Here is a 22,049-nt window from a genome sequence, read left to right as displayed (position 1 = left end):
GTGGGAAGCAGAAGAGAAGTAGGACAAAACAAACAAAAACAAAAGGGAAGACTTTGCGATGCAGTTTGGGAATCAATGTGGGAAAAAAGCAAAAAAAAAAAAAAAAAAAAACGCTCCCGGCCACGCAAGATAGAAAAAAAAGAAGATGCGAGCGATCCTGGTACCTCCCTCCTCCTCGTTCCATCATATCCAGAACACCTAGATCCCCCTATTTCTTTTCATTCCTCGGAATGTGTGAAGTGTGTAAAGTGCGCAGAAACAACATGCCGACCGGCTATGTCTGTCTGGATGGACGATCGTGTCGGCCGCCGTCATTATTCTTCGTCGACGCCCCCCATCGGCCCGTGGGCCTTGTGAGGCCACTTCCCGCCAAGCCGGAGCATGCTGAGTCGTTTCCGCACACTCCCTAGCTTCGGGCCGCCAAACGGCTTCTCGTCGTTGTGGTCATAGACGTCCACCACGTCGCTGCTCTTGCGGTCCGTGCTTTGCGCCCAATCCGCCGTGACTACTTCACCATGCGGCGAGTTGTGCACGTTGTTGCCAGTACCGCCATCGCTTGTCGGTGCGCGGAAGAAACTCATCCGGTTTCCTCCCTCCTTGCCCCTGCTGCTGCTCAGGCCATCAGACTCGGTTTCCCCACTCGAGAGTGCGCTGTCGCTGTTCAATTCTCTAACCGAGCTTTTGCGCTTGCCACCGAGGAAGCTGAGACGAGTCCCGCGCTGCTTCACCGAGATGGGTTGTACGGCAGAAGCCTCTTCGACCGTCGCATTGTTAGTATTCAGCCCAGCTGCAAACGCCTGGCCACCAGGCGATGTCTCGGTGGTTGGAGACGATCTTTGCCATATCGGCGATGGGGTTGATGACATGGGGTCACGCGCCGGCCGAGGCGGACTTAGGATCTCAAGCTCAGGGGAAAAGGTCAATTCGAAAGCTGCGGAAAGTCAGCCGTGTTCACAATGGGTGTTCTCCTCTCATCCGGTAGGGTCCAACGTACGCGTATGAAGATCTTCATATCCTTTGGCTAAGATCCTGTTCGAGCTGCGGGAGAAGCTTGCGAGGCATCTCTTGATCATGATGGCATGGTCAATCAAGGCCATCTTGATCGCGGTTTCCTGGGCATCCAGTTCTATCTCATCTTCGTCCTCATCCGGTTCCGGCTTGGGTAGCAGTTCGCGGTATCGCACAACGCTGTTATCCGAGGTGGGGTTAGTGGAAATGGCGATAGCATCGACCAGGAGTCGAGCCAGTTCGTTATCGTCCTCGGAAGCCAATCTCTTCTCGACGGCGGTCATTTCTTGCGTCTTCCGTACAATGCGCTCGAGGGCAGTCTCCTTGGCAGTAAGGCGGATCTCTTGTATTTCAACAATCTCGCTACGGCGCAAAATGGTAGGGAACGGTTCCGCTGTGGTATAAACGGCCTTCTCTGCGTAGTGTTCAGTTACAGGACCCGAAGTGCTGCGTTTGGAAGAGACCGAGAAAGTCTGTGGGTGAGCTGAAAGCAGATAATCCCGGATGGCTTGCGGGACCCTAGCTCGCTGGAAGACATGATGGTTAAGATCTCGATATGGGCTCACGGCCGAAATGACCAGATATTGGCCCTCGGCATCGTTGTCCACATCGCCAGAGGTGAGTATTTGAGCAGACTGGAACTGTTCCTGCATGCGGTCTGTGAATGCTGACGTCCTTTCAGCAGCCCAGCCTTCGTAGATGTATTCCTTTGCCCGCATAGTGGGTGGGAATCCAAGACCTCTGAACACAACTTTGAAGTACTTGGGCACTAGTCTATCGCTCTTCGCCAGGCTTTCGTATATCGTAGCGATTGCCCTTTCCGTGCGTGCGAGCTTGGCGAAGTCATAGATGTTGTTCTCATACTGGTCTTGAAGCTCCTTGTAAGCGGCCAGTGCGCTACTCCACGCATCTCCGTCCTCAAAGTGCTTGATCATGTCGAAGTATATACGCTCCTTACGCTCGAAATGAGTCTGGCCCGGAAGTTCTGGATCATGGAGAGCAGGGGCCATCTTGACCGGGTTCCACTCGTACAGGTCTGCATGTAGGCGCAGAGCCAAGCCGGCTTCAGCATGGTTTCTCGCATCTGCTTGTAGCGTGGCCAACTGGTGCACATAGCGGATGAATATTTCTTCCTTCTGCATGTCACGCAAGAATTCCATGAGCCGCAAGCGGTTGATGAGCTGGGAAGCTGCACCAGTGGCCTCTCCACTATGGACTGCGACAAGAAGATCCAGGAATTCCTCCACGGTACCGATCATCTCAAGCAGGGCGGTGTAAAGTTCGTTCTCGGTTTCCTGCAAAGGCTGGGACCGCTGCAGCAGCTCGCCAATGAAGAGCTTCTGGAGAATACTCTCCGTCATCTGCTTGTCCTTGAAGTAAAGATCCAGATGGTCGATCAGCTCTGTCTGAATAGCAGATAGATCCTCGCTGAGGGTCCATTCACTGACGATCATCGTATGCAGGACCTCGACCGCCATCTTCCGCAAACCTTCGTGAACACTTAGGCATAACTCGACGATGGGCCCAACAAGACCAGGGACGTATTGGACTTGGTAACCGCCCATTCTAACTAGGCCGTATTTGGACCGCTCGTCGGCAGTCGCCTCCCAGCCAATTGCCTCCCAAGTTCGCCGGAGCAGATCTGCGCCGTCGACTCTCACGTCACCAGCTATCTTCCAGACCGCTCTGCGTTTCTGCTCTGGGAAGATCTCGAGGGCCAGGCAACCGCTTCCCACAAGTTTCAGCAGAGTGGTGAAGAACATCTTCCACAACTCGGTGCTGAAGCCTTCTGCTTCATCGGGGTGTGGGAGAAAAGACTCGAGCAAGATGCCGGAGAGATACTGGAGTATCTTCATCGTTGACTTGTGGTGGAAAATGTGAATGCTCAGCCATGTCGCAGGGAAAGCTTCGCCCTGAAGGATGCTCATGTGAACATGGAGAGACTTGTCAATGAGCAAGCCAAGGTCATCATCAGCTAGCTCTAGCTGCATTCCACTAGGCGAGTTCGAGATGGCCGATAATACTGCAGAAAGTTCGATCAAAGCCTCATCGAAGGAGACCTTTTCTGTGATGGGTTTGCTCGGAAATGGATACGAGGACGGGAAAAGCAGTGAAAGTCGAGACTTGGGCTTGAGTTCCGTCTGCTGGATAGCGATATAGGAGTCCAGGATTTTCGGAATGTAATCAGGAATCTCAGTTCCCAAGTAGTCTATTTGACTTGCCAGAACCGAACAGCATAGTCGCACTTGCTCTTTCCATTGATCATTCACCTCATCTGCCTGGCCCCAATGGGGTGAAATCCACCGGACGGTATTTGCACTCAGGGCTGCCCGTTGATCTGGGTGCGAGAAGAGATCCAGTTTAGAGTAGTTGATGATCAATATCAGCTTATAAAGCACCAGCTTGCCCTTGACATTTGAACACGAGTCCATAAAGTCAATGGCGATATGCAAAATCTCTTCAGTAGTAAGCAGGCCTGTTAATTCGGGCAACCAAGAATGGAAGTGCTGAACAGCCAGTGTTTGGCTGCCTACCAGCACCGGAGCGGTGCTCCGCATCATGGAGTCGAGTGCTTTGAAAATGGTCTGCAAATGCCTCGTGAAGCCAGGACTGGTACTTGTAATGCCAATGCCTGCTTCCTTCGCCTTTTGCTGACCCCTGCCGTGTGTAATAAATTTGAGGATGTGGCGGATTACCTTCAGTGTCGCGCGTAGTTTCCTCGCGGTTTCCGGGTCCGTGGGATTCGAAAGCAGTCGCGTGAAGGATCTGACTAAGCACGGTGTCGCGAAGGGGTAATTGAATCTGTTTTCGGCGTAGTGATCTACCAGAGGGCCCAAATTGAAACGACGATCGTGAACAATGCCCAGAACCCGAACGAGTGCAGTGAAGACGAGATCTTCGAATTCGTCTTGGCCTTGGTACTCGACTAGGGTACCAAATAGGGCATCGAGAACATCGCTGAGCAGTTTGACAACCTCGATCTCGGGAACAAATATAAGCTGCTTGAGTAGACCGGGTATGTCTTCCTTGGGCTGTTCCTTCCACCTCAGGAGCCCAAGAACAATTCGATCTTGCGAAAATTTGGTGCTGCAGAGATACGTCTCCAGTCGAAGAGCCGCAAGAGGGCCTGTAACATCGCTTGCTTCGCCCCTGGTACTCCAGGGCAACGAAAGGTAGCCGCCCCTACCCGAGACCCCTGGTTGTGCTGTTTGCGTGTTCTCGTCGAGCTTGTACAACAAAAGGGAGTGTGGGCCGTCTTTGATGAAAGCTTGTTGCTCCCACAAGGGAATGTAGGCAACTGCAAATGGCACGTTCGGGAGGTCTGTGATAGTCATGACAAGGTGCGCATTCGTAACGTCCTCGGGCTCGAGTGATAGTCTCAGTGTCTGATTCCAGGCTTCGCCACGTTCTACAGCGTATGACTTCCAGGTGGTGACAGGTTCGCCGTTTGAGGATGCAAAAATGCAAGTTTCTATCCGTTCGCCTGACTTGCGGCGCACCTCCATGGTGACCATCAAATTGACGCCGGTCATGTGGGTTGGTATGGAAGTCGCGCTGCCTCCGAATCGCGATATCAGGTTTTGCCGGGAAAGAAAAGCCTGGTTGATAGTCACATAAATATCAGATCTTGGCTTTGTTGGCGCACCAGCGAACCCCAACTTGCTTGTCTTGGTAATACCAGAAAGCTGAGTTGGCGTCGCCTTGATGAGCGCATCGGCATCAGGATTATCAAATGGCCTCAGGTGGATTTGGAGGCGCTCCGCCCTCTTCGACTTTTCAAATTGTCCAGATTTGCTGTCTAAAAGGTGGATGATGAGCTCATCCCAACCCTCGTCGTGGTCGACCTTTTCAGGGGTAAGATTTGTGGATGGCGCCCAAACACTGATGAGATGTTCCGTCTCCTCGGTATGCTTCATTATCTGGTTCAGCTTTAATACCCCCATTCCCACTAATCGGTCGGCTGTGAGATGTGTCGTTTGTGAGGCATCCGACGAAGAACGGGGGGGTCTTGACCCCGACGAGCTGGGTGCACGGTCACGGCCTCCGTCTTGGCTGTCTGCCGATGCAGTCGCCGGTCGCTGTTCTTCCGGCTGCTCAGAGAGGGCATCGAGCCGCGGTCCTCCCCTAGAGAAAGCCGACCTTGTAGAACCCCACATCAAACTCCTCCTAGAAGACTTGGTTGCACTGGTTGAAGTTGGCTTATCTTTGTTGTTGTTGGTCATGGCAAGCGGCGCTGTACCAGATCGCGACATAGGCTTGCCCACAGCGATCTGATGGGCCGCGCGAACCTTGATCACCAGATACAGCTCCGTGTCCGCCGAGGAAGCGTCGCCAATATCGGTTGACGTCAAATCGGTGAAAAGGGTGCGCATCTGTGACGATTTGGCCATCTGGCTCATGGTTCCGCCAGGTGGGACATCGACAATGTAGCTTTCCGACAATGCTGTCGGGAAACCGCCCAGCGGTTTGCTGACCAGGTAGACCGCCAATGTGGTGGCTTCGCTGGCCGAGCCGGAGAAATTCTTGACATCGACAAGCAGGTGGTGCAGGGCAGTCAACTCGACATGAGGCTTGGGCGGCTCATCTAATAAGCTCATCAAGGACTGTAATCTCGTGATATCGACCACTGAGTCGTCGCCCGTCAGGACACGTCCACCCTGGGCGGGATCCCGAACAATGACCTCTCCTCCACAGAGCTTGTTTCCCTTGACGAGATCCCAGACTGTCTTCTCGCGTAAGTCGTTGTATTCGTGCGCAGTCAGCACATTATGCAGGAACTGGCGGCGGGAGAAGTCTAGGCCATGTATTAGCTGGGAGAGCTTCTCCAGCGTGGAGTACTCGCGCGCAAGAAGCAGCTCGTGGAGGTTCTTCGAATGCCACTCGCGCAAACAGGAGGCAATCTCGTCGATCAGGGGTTCGGAGGCCGAAGTGGGTGTCTCGTCGCCGACTTTCAGCATGGGAACTGGCGCAGGTGGCTTCGGTTCCCCTGGCTCTCGCTTGTATGGTGCCACCGGCAACCCATTTTGGTCGTCTGTCTGTATACTTGCGCCCGACTCCAAACGCAACCCGTTTGTCTTATTATACGGTTTAGTCCTCTTCTTTTCAATAGAAGTCACGCCGCTCTTGCCCGAGTCACTGCCGACATGGGGCGTCTCGTCGCTGTCCAGATAGCTCCCGTTGTCGTCCGTGGATGTGTCGTCGCCATCGCCCAGAACCTCGCGAATCTCAACACAGCTGCGCGGAAAGATGCCCGAGAAGACGCGGGCCTCGAGTGCTTGGCCCTTGGCCGTTGTCAACCCCGCCAGTAAGGACGGGGGTGCTAGCAAGTAGCCGCGAAGCCATTGGCCGTCCTGGGACTGCTCGATAATGTAGAGATCATCGCCAATCTCGAGGGGGAGCTCGTTGTCGGACTGGGTGCTGAATGGGTATGTCGCGACAGCAAAGGCGATACGGGTCAGCGGTTGCCAGGGCATTGGTCTAAAGCGACCGAAGCTGTTGGTCGCACCGTAACTGTGAGAAGACGGTCAATTGCATAAGGCGGCGGAGGAGCAGGCGATATGCTTATAGTTGCGGGGAGAGTGTATAGGAGGGTCGTAGCAGGTGGCTGCCGCGTGTATTCCTCCTGTTTCTCCCTCTTTCGCTTGCGGCAGTCGGTCCCTCGAAGGATTAATCGTAATAAATGGATATACTGTATTTCGTGATCGTAAGGGTCTGCCTGGGGGTGGTGGTTCGGCAGAGCGACAGACAGACAGGCTGGTCGGCTCGGGTCGTGGTGAAGGATGTTGTTTCGCAGTGCAATGTGTGAAACTGCAACCGCCGAAACCAACGATAAGGAGCGAAAGTACTAGCTGGAGGTGCAAGCAGTTGAATTGTTGGCTTCAAATCTTTCGACGGCATGCACTAGCAGGTAGGCCAGGTACCCTTCAAAGGGAGGTGGGCGGGATACCTAATCTAGTGGGGACCAAAGGGGAATCAACGTCGGGTCAGTTTGCAAGTTGTTGTATGGGTTTGTTGGTGCGTGATGTTGGGGATTATTTCGCAGCGTGGAAACCATCAAGGCCGGCCGTAATGAGAGAGATTACAAGGAATGTAGATGCCGTTCAATTTCCAGAAAAAATTACTGATAAGCGACAGGACGCAAATCTTGGGAGGGCGAACAAGTCGGGAAGGGAAGGGACAGAGAAAAAAAAAACAGGGACTAGGCAAAGGCCAATAACAATACTTGAACCGACTGGATGGGAAGTGAGTAATAGATTGAGAGGGATCAGATGCACGCCCATAACGGATATGAAGTATGTAGCTACGCGGTCAATCGAATCGTTCAATGTTGTCTTGTCACTTGGCAGCGTGAGTCTAGTTTGCAAGTGGCCCTCTGTCTCCTGGGATCAACTCAAAATTAAACGGTCAGCCTCTCAGGATCCTGTATCGAGAAGGTTGACGCCAGGCATGTGGCAACGGGACAAGAAAAAAAAGAGGCACAGTTGTTATATTATGTCTTACCTTTTTCCTGCCAACCTCAATCCGTCATCCATCCATCCTCTGCCGGTGCCTGTGCCTGTACCTGATTCTTCATCGCCTGGTACCGGCTACGGTTTAAGATGCGTCCCTCTTTCTAGCCCCCTCCCCTGAAGATGGCGTCGAGAGGAGTGTGGAGGGATGGTCTCTTAATCAATCAAACACGGGTCACAACTGGGTCCCAATCGGGAGGCGCCCAATCTCAAGATGGGTCGACCACCCATCTGCGCGCCAGGTAGCCCCCCTAGAGGCCCCCATTAGTGCAGGTACCTGCTGCTGTTCCTTGCTTCATCACAAAACGTGGGATAAGCCGAGGCCCCGGTCGGTCGCGTTGGTGGTCGGGATTGGATCAATTGCTACGGAGTACCTGCAATCATATAAAATACTATCAGTATATCGTACCCACCCACCTCCATCGCAGCACAGAATCGCAGACTGACTTGCGACGCATCACACATCAAATCGTCCTATTCGTGAAACAATCTCAGATGCTTCATCCTCCTGCCCGCCAGCCGGTTTTATTTCCAGCAGGAACGCACAGGGTCCTCCGTCGTTCGCACTGACTCCCAATTGGAGGTGTCGTCTCGACTATCTGACCTGTCATCACAACTCCCCTTCGCCGAAGCCACTCTGCTGCTCTGCAACGCCTGTTCGCACGCATATCAGTTATCACGCAAGCACACGGTTCAACTCTATCGCTTGACGATTAATCCCATATGTTCGGTAGAGAATATTTATAGTAGCCGGTATCCTTGGCGAAGCCGCTGAAACCATAAACAAGCATGCATAATAGTATAGAGCCGCCAGCGTCTCTGTCCCTGTTTATCGATTAAGAGGCTTATAGAACTATACTGGCCAGGTTCGACTATCCTTATTGATGTCGATTCAATCCCAACCACGGCTTTCTCATATACATACACCGGCTTCATAACATAAAACATATGGCGGGCCGTTTTCCCAGCGGTGGCTCGGACCTTGCAGCATCCTTGAACCTAGTGTGCGTATGATCATCGTCTCTTTAATTCTTTTGCTCATCAGAAGCTTGGGTCCGTCGAACTCTAGACCCTGGAACGCCGATGGGCGCCGACCCCGTTAATTTCTGACGTCGAAAAGGGACGATAATTCTGAAGAGGGTTTGACCTTTCCACATTCACATGAAACCCATGCTCAATATATCACCACGACGGGACGAATGGAAGAAACCCTGCGTTGATGACCTTGCCGTTCCTTACTCAGCATGATGATGATGCTGCTTCGTTACGACAACGGCACAGCACCCGGCTTTCCGCGAGCCGAGTTCATGCGGCTGGCAAGCCAGCCGCCAGCAAGTGGGAATGTCTTGAAAGCTGGCAGAAAGCGAGACCTGAGATGCGATTGACGCGTGTAGCACTTTAGCATTCGTGGCTCCCAGCCCGCTACGACGGCTTTGTCTCAGATCTAGCAGATTCCAGAAGTTTGGTTCCGCCACTTCAGCGCCGTCATCTTTGTGTGACAACTGCCGCCTCCCTATCCCTCCCTTCCCCCCTTCAAACAACAGCAGGCACGTGGTTCCGTGGAGGGGAGCAGCATCTGCGAGCCAGTTTTTCGGTGTTTCACAAAAGGGACGCCACATCGGCCCGTTCCTAGAAACAACTCTGCATCGCGTGAACGCGTCAAGAAGTAAACTTGATGCGCGATGACAAAAGAGACAAGGTATCCTGTTCAACAAGCACACATTTCTTACTTGGTGCAGCACAATTACAAGTAATAACACATCGCTCGTATATTCCCTGCCGAACGACTAATGATAAACAAATACATAACTGAAGGATAGACACGAGCGCGCTTGAAAGCGACATGCTTCTGACGCGCTCCAGGGACGGAAATGGAAGTGATGAGTAACACAAAAGAACGAATCCAATGAATGTGCGAACGACCTTGAGGAACACCAAAAGTTGAACCTAATCTAGTGTCTGCTAACCTCGAGATGCTGACTGATAGTGGCAGTCGAAGCGTAGCCAGAGTCCGACTCGGCGTCGAGGGTCAGGCAGTCCGCGGGAATGCTACCAAAGTCGACGAAGCCGTTCACGTCGAGGCCGCTGATCAACATGTACGGCGGGTCCGGGTCGTCCAGGAAGGAGAAGTCCAGCCCCTCGCCCGAGCCCTCGAAGCCGAGCTCTCCACCTCCACCTACTATCGCGTTCCTCGGCGGCGACGACAGTGTCCCTGGGGTCGTAGGTGCCGGGGACTGGCGGCAGCTCCTGGGCGAGCCCGGCGCCGACGCCGACTTGGGCGTGGGGCAGTTGAAGATGTGCTGTATGCCGTCGCGGACGAAGGCGTCGAAGTTGGCAATCAGCTCCTCGCCGACGTGAGCGAACTGCTGCTCGACCTTCTTGCGGATCAACACGGGCAGCTCCTTCTCGATGCGCTTCTTGTACTTCATGAAGTGCTGGCTCGTCTTGGCATATTCCTCGGCGTCCGTCATGTCGTAATCTGCATTGGAACGCATCAGTAACGCGTCCTCCCCCATTCGCTTTGTATACGATGACAGCGCTTGGTCATGAAACTTACAGGGGCTGGGCAAGTTATTCTTGTTGGCTTCGGGGAACAAGATCATGTAGATGTCTCGCCATCTCTGCTCGTCCGTCACGGCGGATCCGACCCGCTTACGCTCTCTGAGCCGCTTTTCCTGCTGCTCGTCAATCCCTTGGGCGGCTGCGATGTCCTTCTTGCGGCAAGGGTTGTCCGAACGCAAGTGGGCGTTCAGGGCTTTGGCATCCCCGAAAGGATCGCCGCAGCGGGGACAGGGATTGTTGGGCAGCCGGTGGTTACGATAGAGATGTTCTCTACGGGCAATGTATCAGCATGCACATGAAAACCAAAGCCATTTCTCACGAAGCTTACTTCAACCGGTGGATTGTCTTCCACTGCAGGGTGAGTGAGAATTAGCGCATGTTCCGAGAGGAGAGAAAGGGGCGGTTTGCAAAGCCACTTACCCCTGGTCCCACGCAAGTGCGAAGATGGCAGAACCGCTTCGGATCGTGTCGGAAAAAGGGACAAACGAACGACGGCCCCGGGTTCTCCTCGGTCTTGGCCCGCTTGTTTCCTCCCTTGTCCTGTCCGTTGCCGCCGTTCCCGTCGCCATTCGAGGACTCGTTCCGCTCCCCGTCGTCAAACTGGCGCTTTCCCCGGCCCGAGGAGCGGCCGGCACTCCCGCCGCCCGAGTTGAGACCGCCCCCGCCGCCGCTGTACGAACCCCCACCAGACGCACCGCCAGAGGACTCGTACGCATGGGTGATGATAGCAAGTTCGTCCGCCAGCTTCTCAGTGAAGGCAGCCATCACCTTCTCGACTGCTTCTTGCCTCTTGATCACGAGATATTGCTCGGGCGACAGTGATGCGCGTTCGCCCTTGCTGCTTGACTTGCCCTTGCTGGATTTGTGAGCAGCGCCGGAAGTCCTTCCCTTCTCCATAGAGTCGATTGATCCGGAGTTCTGCGAAGTATGCTGTTGTCGTTGCCCAGATTCAGACCCTAGCGAGTTCAGTGCTGCGTCGGAAGCCTTGAACTCTGCTGCACATACTTCGGTCCCTACGTGTTGCTCTGCTTGGGCGCTTCCGGACCCGCTGGCGAGTTGCAGTGATTGCGTAAACTGATTCGATGCTGCTGCACTGGTCCGGCCCCTGACCATAATTTTCTTCAGTCGACGTACCGGCACCGCACGACTCGTGAACTGGGCCGCAAGCTTCTTGGCCGTTGCTTTCCACTCGACGAGTTCCGCAGGGGATAACAGTGGGCGCCTGGCAGGGCTACTTGGGTAGTGGCGGGATCGTTTCTGCAATAATAGTTTGTGTACGAGATCAGGTTGCACGAGGTATTCAAGCATCGTTCGTGGACATTGATTTTGATTGGTAGGTTATTTGTGAGGAGCGAAACGTCCTATGGCTGGCAGAAGCACATTGCCGGTAACAGAATGTAGCTTCGAAAAGGGGAAGTGGAGCCAGACTATTATTGTCGAGACGCGGACGACTCTTGATAGGGGGGGTCAGAGACAATGGAGGGGGCACTTAGATGGACATCTCCCTCTTTTCTCACGATGAAATTGTGGGCGCCTGCTGAGAAGAAATGGGAAGATGGAAGAAGCTGGGGAAGAAAGCTGGAGGAACGGCCTGTTTCGGGGGCTTGTAATCACGGCATTTTATGCTCAGCGCCGGCTTTTGCGCAGTTGCGCAAAACGAACTGGTGGAGATATGCGCACGACGGGAACCGAGCCGCCAATCAAGCGTGCAGCGAAAGGCTCGAAGCTGATTGCGCAGAGCAGCCATCATCGGGGGGTACGGGCTGCATGAGAGCTACCGACATCGTCATCCAGTCAGCTTCGTTTCCCGGCCTACAGCTCCTGCGCCTCCGCGATGCGAAGGCCAGCAGCGCCCGCGAGCGCAAAGGTGAGCCGGAGAGCGCGAGAGCAACTGCGCAGATGGGGGCTCGCCCGCACACAAAGACGTCAACCCGAACACACTGCTCGCCTGCCCTTTGCCCATCTTGGATTGGACATGACAATCATGCGCCGATTGGGAATGGGGTCGTACTGAGCCGGTTCTCTGTGCGCCCCAGCGCGAATAGCTTCACACACTGGGAATAAAAGGCGATGACACTTCGTTACTGATCCTCGATGGTTTCACCAAACTAGACGAAGATCAACTCAAAACCTCAGGATCATTTGCACTTACCCCTATTCTCCTATTCTCAAAGCCAAAATACCGTGATCGTGATCTCCTGCTTGGGTCTCGGTTGTACCAAGTTTGATCATCTCATTCGAGCCCCTCCAACATCAACAATAGAATAGACAGAGAATAAAAAGGGGCTAAGATGTCTCAAAAAGCGACGAGGATGTCCGTTCAATCGGGTGGCGTGTAAGTCGCACACAGTCCGCGCATCCCGGATGGACGATGAGGCAATCACTAAAGTTCAATAACAAAAGGGCATCATATAACAGCGACGGCTCATCTGCAACTCTGGAGACTTACCTTGCCAGTGAGTCAACCGTCACAGAGATGTTTGCTTCAGGAAGTGGATCGTCAGAGGAGGCAATATCGAGGCGTTTGCAAGCCAAACAGCTGGAGTTGGAAGCCCTTGTCCAAAAGGTCAAGACGCAATAGGGGAGGCACGCGGCAGGCAAAACAGTCGTGTATGGTGTAAAGGAAAAGACAGTCTCCGGATAGAGTGATGGGACGCAGCGATAATATATGATTATACCAATATATTATGTATGTGTGTTTGTGTAGGTTTTGTATAGGTATGTCGAGGCCAGTCATTGATACCATACACTATTCTTTTGGCGTCTTTAGGCTCTAACCGCTTCTTCGGGAAAACAGTGATTGGGCAACACGAGCATGGGGTCCAAACAAATGGTGTCCAGAGATGATCATGATAGTAGATGACAAAATTTGTTGAATTCTGGAGGGAATAGCCGTCTTAAATACACCCAAAACATGTAGCGGATAGGAGATTTCACAATTGACTTTCAAGGATGCGTCCATCCAATGAACATCACAATCCACTCTCCGCAACATGGATATTGGCTTAAGCTCGCAACAAGTCCCACGTCAGGCATCAATAACCGCAGGGCATGACTCAACTATCAAATCAGGGCTGTCAACGTTTCAGCAAGGCGAGTGGGATTATCAAAATAGCTCAGGCATTTTCCAATCGGCGATGTGACGCCTCAGAATTGGTGGACGACACGCAAGCCTCATCATCAACATCGGCCTAACTGTCACACTTTCATGCATCGCTGACTGCTTCATCAGGCCCGACTGCCAGGAAATTACTCTATTGAGGAAAAGCGGGAGGCGAATTGACAATCGCAGACTGTAGACAACAACAAACGACCCGGCATAGTAAGACTATGCTGCCCATTCAACATGATTGAGTTCGTTAGTCGTTTCCATACATATACTAGGCTTACATAGGCCTGAACCCTACGATTCCATCGCCCCATCGTGTCGACACGACCAAGTGTCTATGATAGCGTCTATGGTATGGCTCATCCTTCGGTGGTATCCATCTGGTCTCCATCCCGACTCTTGCGAGCAGCAGCGACTCGCTCGGCTTTCCACGCGTCCACCCGGGCCCGTAGCGCATCGTCGGGCACCACGTCGTCAATCGTCATCCGCTGTCTGGTGAAAGGGTCCAGAGGGTTGGAGAGAAGCTGCTGGACAATGGTGGTCCTGTCCACCACATTCTTGGAGGGTAGTATGACGGGGTCTGTCATCAATATACCCATCAGCTGGTCCTCAAACTCCTCGGGAATGTCACCCAGATCAAGCTCGGCCTTGTCTGCGATATCCTTTGCTTCCTTCACCTTCTCCTTCAGGACATCCCAACGAGTAAGTTCCTCGGCCGATTTCAAGGACCGGGTTGTGAGGATCCTTGATGCCTCGTGGAAGTTCTCGGGTTTGTAGGATCTTCCATCTGCCGCCACGGCTTCAATGAATGCCGGCTTTTGCGCCAAGTTGAGGTAGATGTCCACAAAGGCTGAAAGTAACGTCTTTGCGTCGAAGTTGTACTTCTTGGCGTCTTCCACCTTCAGGTTGCCTCGCTTGGACCCGACAATGGTGTCTAAGTTGTAGTTCAGCATGCTTGCCAATCGGCTGACGATTTCAGGCATGGTGAAAGCATCGGTCAGCGTCTCGGTGAACAACTTCATCATCTCCATGGTCTCGTTAACCAGCTGCATCCAGCTCTGGCATTGACCCTCCGCCTGTTCCAAGTCACCTTGCTTCTTTTCCCTGTCTTCGGCAGACATGGACACATCTTGCAGTTCTTTCTGATACTCGTGGATGGTTGCCAGTTTAGACAGTGCCTCGTCGAGCAAGTACGTCGCATCGTTGAGCAGCAGGTTGACAAACTGGATGAAGAACTGGCGGTTGACCCGACTTTCCGTCCTCAGTCGCTCCTTGTAGCCCGAATTTGTAGTCCAGACACTCTTCATGACCTGGAAGATCTCGTATCGGACATTGAACCGATCGTAGAACCCAACGCTGACGCCGCTGTGCTCGCATTCTACTTTCGTTAGCACAGCTCACTATAGAACTCGAGTTTACACCTACCAATGTAGAACTTCATCAGAGCATGAAGCAAGTGCTCGTTGGCAAAATCGCTTCCAATCAAGAGCCCCCCTAGAATTCCTTGGGGATATCGCTTCCCTATAGAGAATGTCCCAGCGTAGAGAACTGTGACGAGAGAGGATTTAAGGTAAGGGTTCTTTATGTACCCGGAAGATCGCAAGAACGCAATGCAGAGTGCTACAGTCTCGTCGCCGACAGCCGACACCATGATCTCTGGCATGAACCTAGACAGATGGTTAGCTGATGACACTATTTCGAGGCAGGCTTCCACTCACCGGAGCACGAATTTGAAGTTTTCGACTATTACCTGAAGGGCGTACTCTGGTAAACAGCTGAACTGATCAGGTATCTCCGTTGGAAGCGGAAGCTCAAGCTTCTTGCCCGGAACATAATCCGATTGGCTTGCAATTCGGAGGAGCCAGACGGATACGCAACGCATAAATTGCAAAGACAAGCCTTGCGTGGTATGGTCTGTGAGCACGCCTTCGATAGAATGCCTCAATGCCATCGTCTTCTCAAGGACAGTCACAACTTTATCGTACTGCACCTGAGCCTGTATCTTGTGGAAGCCGGTCTGTAGATGTTAGATATTGCGTGAAATGAGATATTAGGTGATACACTAACCATCTTAGTCATCTCTTCGCTGATTTGCTTTTCCATCTTCTGGAAGTACTTGATATCACGATCCATGTCTTTCAACTTAGCGTTGATACTTTCGCTTCCATAATGATGAGAGGCGAGGTTCAGGAAGAAGACTTCGGAGACGAAATTGGACGTTCCCTCGGCTATCTGTCCGTAGAATGCGTCTGACGTTGCTTGGTCAGCGTTCAGCTTGGTTTCATCCGTGACGTCCACTCGTGGATTCCGACGCAAGTAATCGATGTCGATCTTGGAGACTTTGGAGAACGTCGAATCCAAGAAAGGTTGGCATAGCTGATCCAAGACAGCTGTGGTGTTGACCATGAAGCCGTCTGAGGCAACCTCTCTGGGGTCAACTCGCATGGCCCGACGCTTGTGGTTCGTGTTCATGACAAATGCAAACCAGTCGAGGGTACGGCCCCGCGCCTTCTCACCCGCCCGCACGAAATGGTTAACAATGCTAATCAGGTCGGACTGGTGGGCCTTGAGCGTCATCTGTAATGTACTTTGCAGACTCCTTATCTGTGGGGTATCAAGCTGGCGTGGGTTGGCGAAGTAAGTCTTTGTGACTTCTGGCTGCAGAGGCGAGATACGGAAGAACGGGCCGAGGATAGTTTGAGTCTCGGTCGAAACAGCCTGCTGTTCTTTTGTCATTCCAGCAGTGTTTTCGACTAGGAACCGAGGGTGCTCAGCCAATGCCTGCAGGAGAGCTGGGTATCGCGCGTATGTGACCAAGACCTATCTTGTTAGAATCATGTCTCTTCGAGTGATGAGTGTACTTACGTTGACGTAGGTCTTGTAGTCTTCATTCATCGTCTTAGTGGCAAGTCTCTGGCTCAGCTCCACCATGGCATCTGTGAAGATGGGAGCAACAGTCTCATCATCCTTCATACGCTCAACGGCCTCGTTGAAGAAATCCAAGCAGATCCCGTCTTCGACTTCGGCGTTACGAAGCAGATAAGGAACCAAGCTGTCGTGGTTATGGTTCGGCTCTCTCCTATGAGAACACATTAGTAGTCGATCAAGAATGAATCCCTTCAGTAGCGCAGGATCCCACATACCCGAAAAGTTCAGGCATAGTCAGAGCAAATATGCAATTGCTCACGCAAAGTCGTTTGGCTTCGTCCAGAACAGCTTGTTTCTCGGGAGTTGGTCGTCGGGCTGACGAGCCAACCTTGATTATGCGCTTGAAGGCCGGTAGAAGGTAGGACAAGACTGGTTTAGAAGAGGGCACGGTACTGGCGGCTTCCAGGATGGCCTGGTCGATGTTTTGAGCATTGAGCTTCAAGGGCTCGCCACCCTGATGAAGCTCCTCTCGAAGATTCAGAAGAAACATCAGAGGGCTGCCATGGCTGTCGTGCGTGCGCGTCTCGTTCAGAGTGACACGGAAGATGTCGCAAAGCGTCCTATCCGCCCAATCCTCAAGCGATTCCTCCCTAGCTTGAATCTTCTTCGCCGGCGGGGCTGGGGAACGATTGTCAGAAGACGGTCTTTTGCTGGGGTTGGAGTTGGAGTTGACGATACCTTCTTCGCGTTGTCCCTTAGGTGTAGCTTCAGGCTTGTTCCTAGCTCCTGATGACAGGCTCGAGCTGCTCTGTGCTTGTGTAGGCTGTGTTGGGGTCGGACGTCTGCTGCTCTCGGAGCTCGCTGGGCTCGCCTTTGCTGCCTCTGCCGGCTTTGGCTGCGGTGTCGGAGGAGCGCTCGATGAGTTGGTCGGTGAAGCGTTGTTGGACGTTCGGTTAAGCATCGCAAGGCGTTTCTGGCGCATCTACGGCAGCGAAAATCCCATGGTTAGTCGCATGAACTTGAAAACGGGATTGCAGTAGAATAGCAATTTACCTGCTCTGCCGGAGGCAGTGTCGGCTCCGGTTGCTGCTCGTTGGGGTCCATGGTGAACTATTTCCCTACTGTATGATTTTACAGATGCAGTAGATAGAATAGACGCCAGGAAAATCGGCGTCCTAGGTGTTCTTGAACGGGTGCCAATATGGTCGGTATGGCCCGAGTCGTTGGGGATTCTGGGAGTTCCCAGTCAGCGGGCGGCTGGCTTGGTTGGGAGGAAGGTCGGCGATCGGAAGGTCGGCAAGAGTCCGAAATGCACACTGAGCCTAAAGCAGGGTCTATTAGGACAGGATTAATGCAGTTTCTATGTGTATAACAAGTGCGAAGCGTTAGCAGCAAAGCTGGAAAAGATGTCAGTCAAGACTGATGAATATGAGTTACTGCCTGCCCACTGATACCGGGCCTATGATGGCAACTATGATGTGTAAGCTCAGATAGCGCTTCGCGGTAAGGATCAAATGGTGGGTCGGGCCAGCACGCACAGGCACCAGCAGCTATGGGCTATGGTGGGGTAATGCTCTTGCTCCAGAGGACCCCTCCCCAGTGCATTGCACTTCCATCTAGCAGTGGAATCCAAGGCGTTAAGAAAGAAGTATTTCAAAACCTGGGGCATACATTCGATCATTTCACAAATTATCAGAACTACACAATCTCGACATTTTGAGGTACACACTATATAACAAATGCTAATAATATTCTAAGAAGTGGTCACTGAGTATCGAGTCTTCCCACGGAGACTTGATAGTTCCAATACTTCTATCCATTGACTCTAATGGAAACCCAGAGAAGAACTGAGCTATTAGTCATCCAGGAAACGGGACATGTCCCTTAAACTCCGGTTGCCTTTTGTGTAAACATGGAACATGGTATGTTGCTTGCTTTTGTGGGTATAATATTGATACACCTTTGACAAAAGCATGGCATATATATCGTCCTTGATCGGGGCCACAGGTTTCATAGCACTCATTCCTCTCCCCTCTCCATCCACCATGCTATCTGCCTTACAAGACTGATATTGACAGATGCCTCAGTATCAAGTAGCAAGGCTGGCAACAGCATCGTATGCATAGATCTCTGTGCCCCGGTGCTCGCTGCATGAGGCTGCAAATAATGGATGTGCCAAGCTCTCGAGGACGTCCTATCGGAATGCAAGGAACGCGACTATTGTTGCCAGCTGCAGGCAGTTCTCACAAGGACGTTGCTACCTATCGGAATCTTAATGCATTTGTAGAAGACCCCTGTAGCGCCAGCCATTCGGAGTCAGGGGCAAGATGTATGCACAATTCCCTCGTATTCGTTGATCAGGGAGTTCAAAGTGGTAGCAAACTGCTTTAGAAAGTGCCCCGGGTACCATCCAGACCTCTGCTGAGGCCCGGACAGTTGGGCCTACTGTTCCTTTCATCTTGGGGGCCTCTCTGTTCTTATCCTGAGGCACACTCGTTGAACCCTTGTTTAACGGGTAAGAACCCATTCATCGTGTAGAAGTCAGGCCCGTATTCTTCTATAAATAAGTATCAATGTCTTTGTTGCAGGCGGCAGCAGTCAGGAGGCGTCAATGGTTAGGATATGCGAGTTGAGTCTCTGGCGATTCTAAGCAAGGCGGCAGTCCACGTGGGGTATGGCCAGGGTGCTTGTATGATCAAGTTTAAGCAAGACACCGATTCCGCATCTCTAGGCGGTGTATCTGGCAACTAAGGCCCCCGTCAGTCATGAGAAAGCCGGGAGCCGCATTGGCTCGAATGATTCGCGACTAATACCAGCTCATAATTACCGGCTGCTCGCACCGAGCCAGCCACTTTGCTCAAGACACGACACAGACCCCAATATCAAGCCAGTTGGGTCCATGGAACTTGGAAGATCAGCGGCATGACCAACGGTTCTGGCGACATACGACTTGTGCGATCATGCAGCTTGGAAACAGTATGTATCCCAAGTGGCACCCGAGACGTGGGGACAAACTCTCTGATCACAATCTTGAGGGGGGTTCTACTCTGTATAGGGTTGAAGCAAACATTAGGACCGAATGCAGAAGAGGTTCTCTGACACCAGATGCCACCATTTAGTTTCACACGCAGCTGAGATACCTGAGAGGTACTACGGTATTCTTGTGATGGCTCGCCTAACCGATAAAGCCATTGGACAGCTGCGATGCGGGGACAGATGCTGAACTCACCCAGGTCTGGAGGGAACTCTTTTGAGGCTAGAGCGCTCCGTTGCGACTGTGACGAGATCGGAAACAGTATTGCCGGCCCCTGATCGAACGGCCACCGGGTTCAGCTCTGAGTCTGTAGCCAATTGCGGCTACTTTGTTCGTTGTGAGGATGCCCGTTGGCACAAGCGCAGTGTGGTCCTCGGGAGCACCCGATGGCTACGAACGGCCCAGCCAATGGGTAAACACAATCACTCTGTGTGGCCAATGCGAACCGGTAATGGCAATGGTTGGACATCGCTACGGGTGTCCCTCGGTCTGCCAGCGCGGTATTTGCCTTATTCAGGAACTCAGCTCGCCTGCCTGGCTGGAGAGGGCCTCGGATTGCTTTCCTCGATGTTCAATGGTCATGGTCGGTGTGGGGGTTGCAGTCGGTTGCGCGACTCAATGCTCTCTTTCTATACGCAAGCCGCCTATGCCGACCCTCGGAACACCACATGGCATTGTATGCAGCATCGCTGGTTGCTGGAACGGGGGGCAATGCCCGGTTTTGTCGGTCCTCTCAGCTCATTCTCCTCCCCCCAAAAAGGCCGCTACGGGTGGTAGCAGGTTCTTCAAGCTTCTATTGGCGATGCTGTGTAACCACGTCCTCAACGCCATACGAGGAACGCAATTTTCGTCGGGATCGGGTACACGCAGCCACCGTCCTACGCGGTGAGCCGTGCTTGTCCTTACTGAAGAGTCTGCACAAGATCTTTCTTTTGTCTGGGTGTTCTGATCTTGTCAGGCCGCCCCCCTCGCATTCGGTATAGGAGGCGACGGGCTGTCGTGGGAGGAGGCATCATGGCTCTGGGCATGGTAACCCAAAGCTGAGGGCATGGGATGGCATCAGCCGGAATATATACCGTGCAGCCCCCACGACATGGCGCAGTTGCAGAGACTAGATCCATGTATAGATTGGTGCTTGCGGCTGGAGTTCTGACAGCACTGTCTTGCCTCGCCTTCACCGTAGCCATACGGAGAATTCGTTCTTCATGACACTCGTTTCGCAACCCTCACCGCCATATAGACCAGCATGCTTTCATTCTCGAAGTTCTGTCCCCTAATATGATTCTTTCACCCATGTCTCTCCACGTCTCAGATAGAGATATAACCCCGAATGAAACAAAAACTTCAGCTCACTGGTGCTGAAATGGATGCGGTTATCAAGGATCGACTGCTCAGACGTTCTGGGCCAGCTGGAGAACCAGCCGCCGAGTCCACGGCTACCCTGGACTTCTACTCGCCGGATCCTCAAGAGTGTATGCGCCAATGCAGGACGAGCTTCTTAATGAGTCTACCTGGGCTTCGCGAGGGGGCCAGCTATGAGGAAGCCTGCCAAAGCCTTACGGGAAATTCATCGCACGAATGGTTCTGGGACCTCTACTGTTGCGACTCGACCGAATGTGGTGTGCATATTGAGCTGGGTCCCCAATCGCTTGGGCAAAGTCGTGAGTAGTGCCACCATCACCACTGATTAACAATCTAACGCCCCTCAGCTACTGTTGATCTAATAATTAATCAATGCCGAGAGTAAGCCTTATACTGCTGCCCCCATGCTGGGGACAGTGTCTGACTCCTATACAGGATTGGGTATGACGATATATACGACCCCGGACCACCCCAGGCCACCTGCGTGGGCTCGGTACCGCTCTTGATACCGCTGAATTCCAGCCCCTCGACGTCCATTACGGGTAACACGCCAGCATCGGTCCCATCAGCTTCAGTAATAACCACCCCGCCTGTCCTCCCCCGGCAGAGACCGCCAAACCAACCGCCGCATCAGGTGCATCGACAACGAGTCCAACATCATCCAATGCCACAACATCAAATTCTGACAAGCTCAGTTCCGGGGTCAGGGCTGCCATAGGCATCTGCGCGGCGCTCGCTACAGTGTTGCTGGCCATCGGTCTGTTTTTCATGCGACGGCGGCGGCGAAACACGCAAGGGTACCGGAGAACTCCCCCGACCCCGGCCCAGCATGATACCCGATCTGACTCCGGGTCTCCGCAAACCTCCCATGTACCCCCTTTTCTAACGCCGCCCGCGTCATCATCGTCCAAGACCACACCCTCAACTCCGCCGCCGCTTCGGTTAAGCGACCGCAGATACCTCCCCCCTCCTCCGCGGCCCCCAAGAACAACAACCATGACAACAACGCCACCGTCTACTCCTCCCGCAGAATCGACAGCCTCTGACGGGAGTGCGACTGGTTCCCCTCACACAACTACAATATCGTTCCCTTGCGCACCCGCCAGCGCCCCGACAACCAGAAAATTAGCGCCTCGACACGAGCGGCGCGCCACCACGGCCGCGCAGTCTAGTATCCGATTTGGCGCGCCGAACAGCCCTTCTACCATCGCCGAGACCGTGGCGCTCCGCCGCAGCACCAGTTCCAATGAGAATGGCCTTGTCCGCACCGCTCTCTCGCCGCTATCGTTGCCATCATCATCAACATACCCGGCGCGGCCGCCCCGACCACACGCAGGCCCCGCGCTCGAGATTCCCGACCTCGTCACGCCCGCGGGCCCACCACCGACCTGGGCTCTGCCCCGCCCCCCTCCTACTGCGTTGTCGCCTCCTTCTTCTTCCACCAGCTCCTTAAATTTGTCGCATCGCTTGCACCCGCACGTCTCGCTCCCGCTGATCATGCCGCCAGCGCCGGCCGCCGTGTCGTCTCGGCTCTCCCCCATCCTTTCCGTCTCGCCCCTTTCCTCTCCGCGCTCCCCTGACTCACCGGCGCGGTCAC

General features: G+C 53.3%; 5 protein-coding genes across 5 annotated transcripts; 1 reads left to right on the top strand and 4 right to left on the bottom strand.

The window, feature by feature from the left end:
• Positions 1 to 314: 314 nt before the first annotated feature.
• Positions 315 to 6,482, bottom strand: PG985_008664 (uncharacterized protein; the record flags this gene model as incomplete). The annotated part of the gene is made up of 2 exons (XM_066828432.1): positions 315 to 931; positions 995 to 6,482. The coding sequence occupies 2 exons, from the start codon at positions 6,480 to 6,482 to the stop codon at positions 315 to 317; spliced, it is 6,105 nt and encodes a 2,034-aa protein (XP_066683344.1).
• A 2,987-nt stretch (positions 6,483 to 9,469) lies between these two features.
• On the bottom strand, positions 9,470 to 11,387 carry PG985_008663 (uncharacterized protein; the record flags this gene model as incomplete). Its single annotated transcript, XM_066828431.1, has 4 exons — positions 9,470 to 9,996; positions 10,075 to 10,349; positions 10,408 to 10,430; positions 10,500 to 11,387. The coding sequence occupies 4 exons, from the start codon at positions 11,385 to 11,387 to the stop codon at positions 9,470 to 9,472; spliced, it is 1,713 nt and encodes a 570-aa protein (XP_066683343.1).
• Positions 11,388 to 11,597: 210 nt separating this feature from the next.
• PG985_008662 (uncharacterized protein) lies at positions 11,598 to 12,307 on the top strand (the record flags this gene model as incomplete). The annotated part of the gene is made up of 2 exons (XM_066828430.1): positions 11,598 to 11,946; positions 12,147 to 12,307. 2 exons carry the CDS (start codon positions 11,598 to 11,600, stop codon positions 12,305 to 12,307), a joined length of 510 nt encoding a protein of 169 aa, XP_066683342.1.
• A 1,240-nt stretch (positions 12,308 to 13,547) lies between these two features.
• Positions 13,548 to 17,160, bottom strand: PG985_008661 (ubiquitin elongating factor core; the record flags this gene model as incomplete). Its single annotated transcript, XM_066828429.1, has 7 exons — positions 13,548 to 14,566; positions 14,614 to 14,855; positions 14,907 to 15,205; positions 15,256 to 16,008; positions 16,054 to 16,267; positions 16,332 to 17,038; positions 17,110 to 17,160. 7 exons carry the CDS (start codon positions 17,158 to 17,160, stop codon positions 13,548 to 13,550), a joined length of 3,285 nt encoding a protein of 1,094 aa, XP_066683341.1.
• Positions 17,161 to 21,519: 4,359 nt separating this feature from the next.
• Positions 21,520 to 21,993, bottom strand: PG985_008660 (uncharacterized protein; the record flags this gene model as incomplete). Its single annotated transcript, XM_066828428.1, has 1 exon — positions 21,520 to 21,993. One exon carries the CDS (start codon positions 21,991 to 21,993, stop codon positions 21,520 to 21,522), a length of 474 nt encoding a protein of 157 aa, XP_066683340.1.
• Between the last annotated feature and the right edge of the window lie 56 nt (positions 21,994 to 22,049).

Source organism: Apiospora marii, assembly GCF_038362585.1.
Source record: "Apiospora marii strain CBS 49790 chromosome Unknown utg000005l_segment0_segment0, whole genome shotgun sequence".
In the NCBI taxonomy this organism is placed as follows: domain Eukaryota; kingdom Fungi; phylum Ascomycota; class Sordariomycetes; order Amphisphaeriales; family Apiosporaceae; genus Apiospora; species Apiospora marii.
The sequence above is the reverse complement of the archived record's forward strand: the minus strand, read 5'-3'. Positions and strand labels throughout refer to the sequence as shown.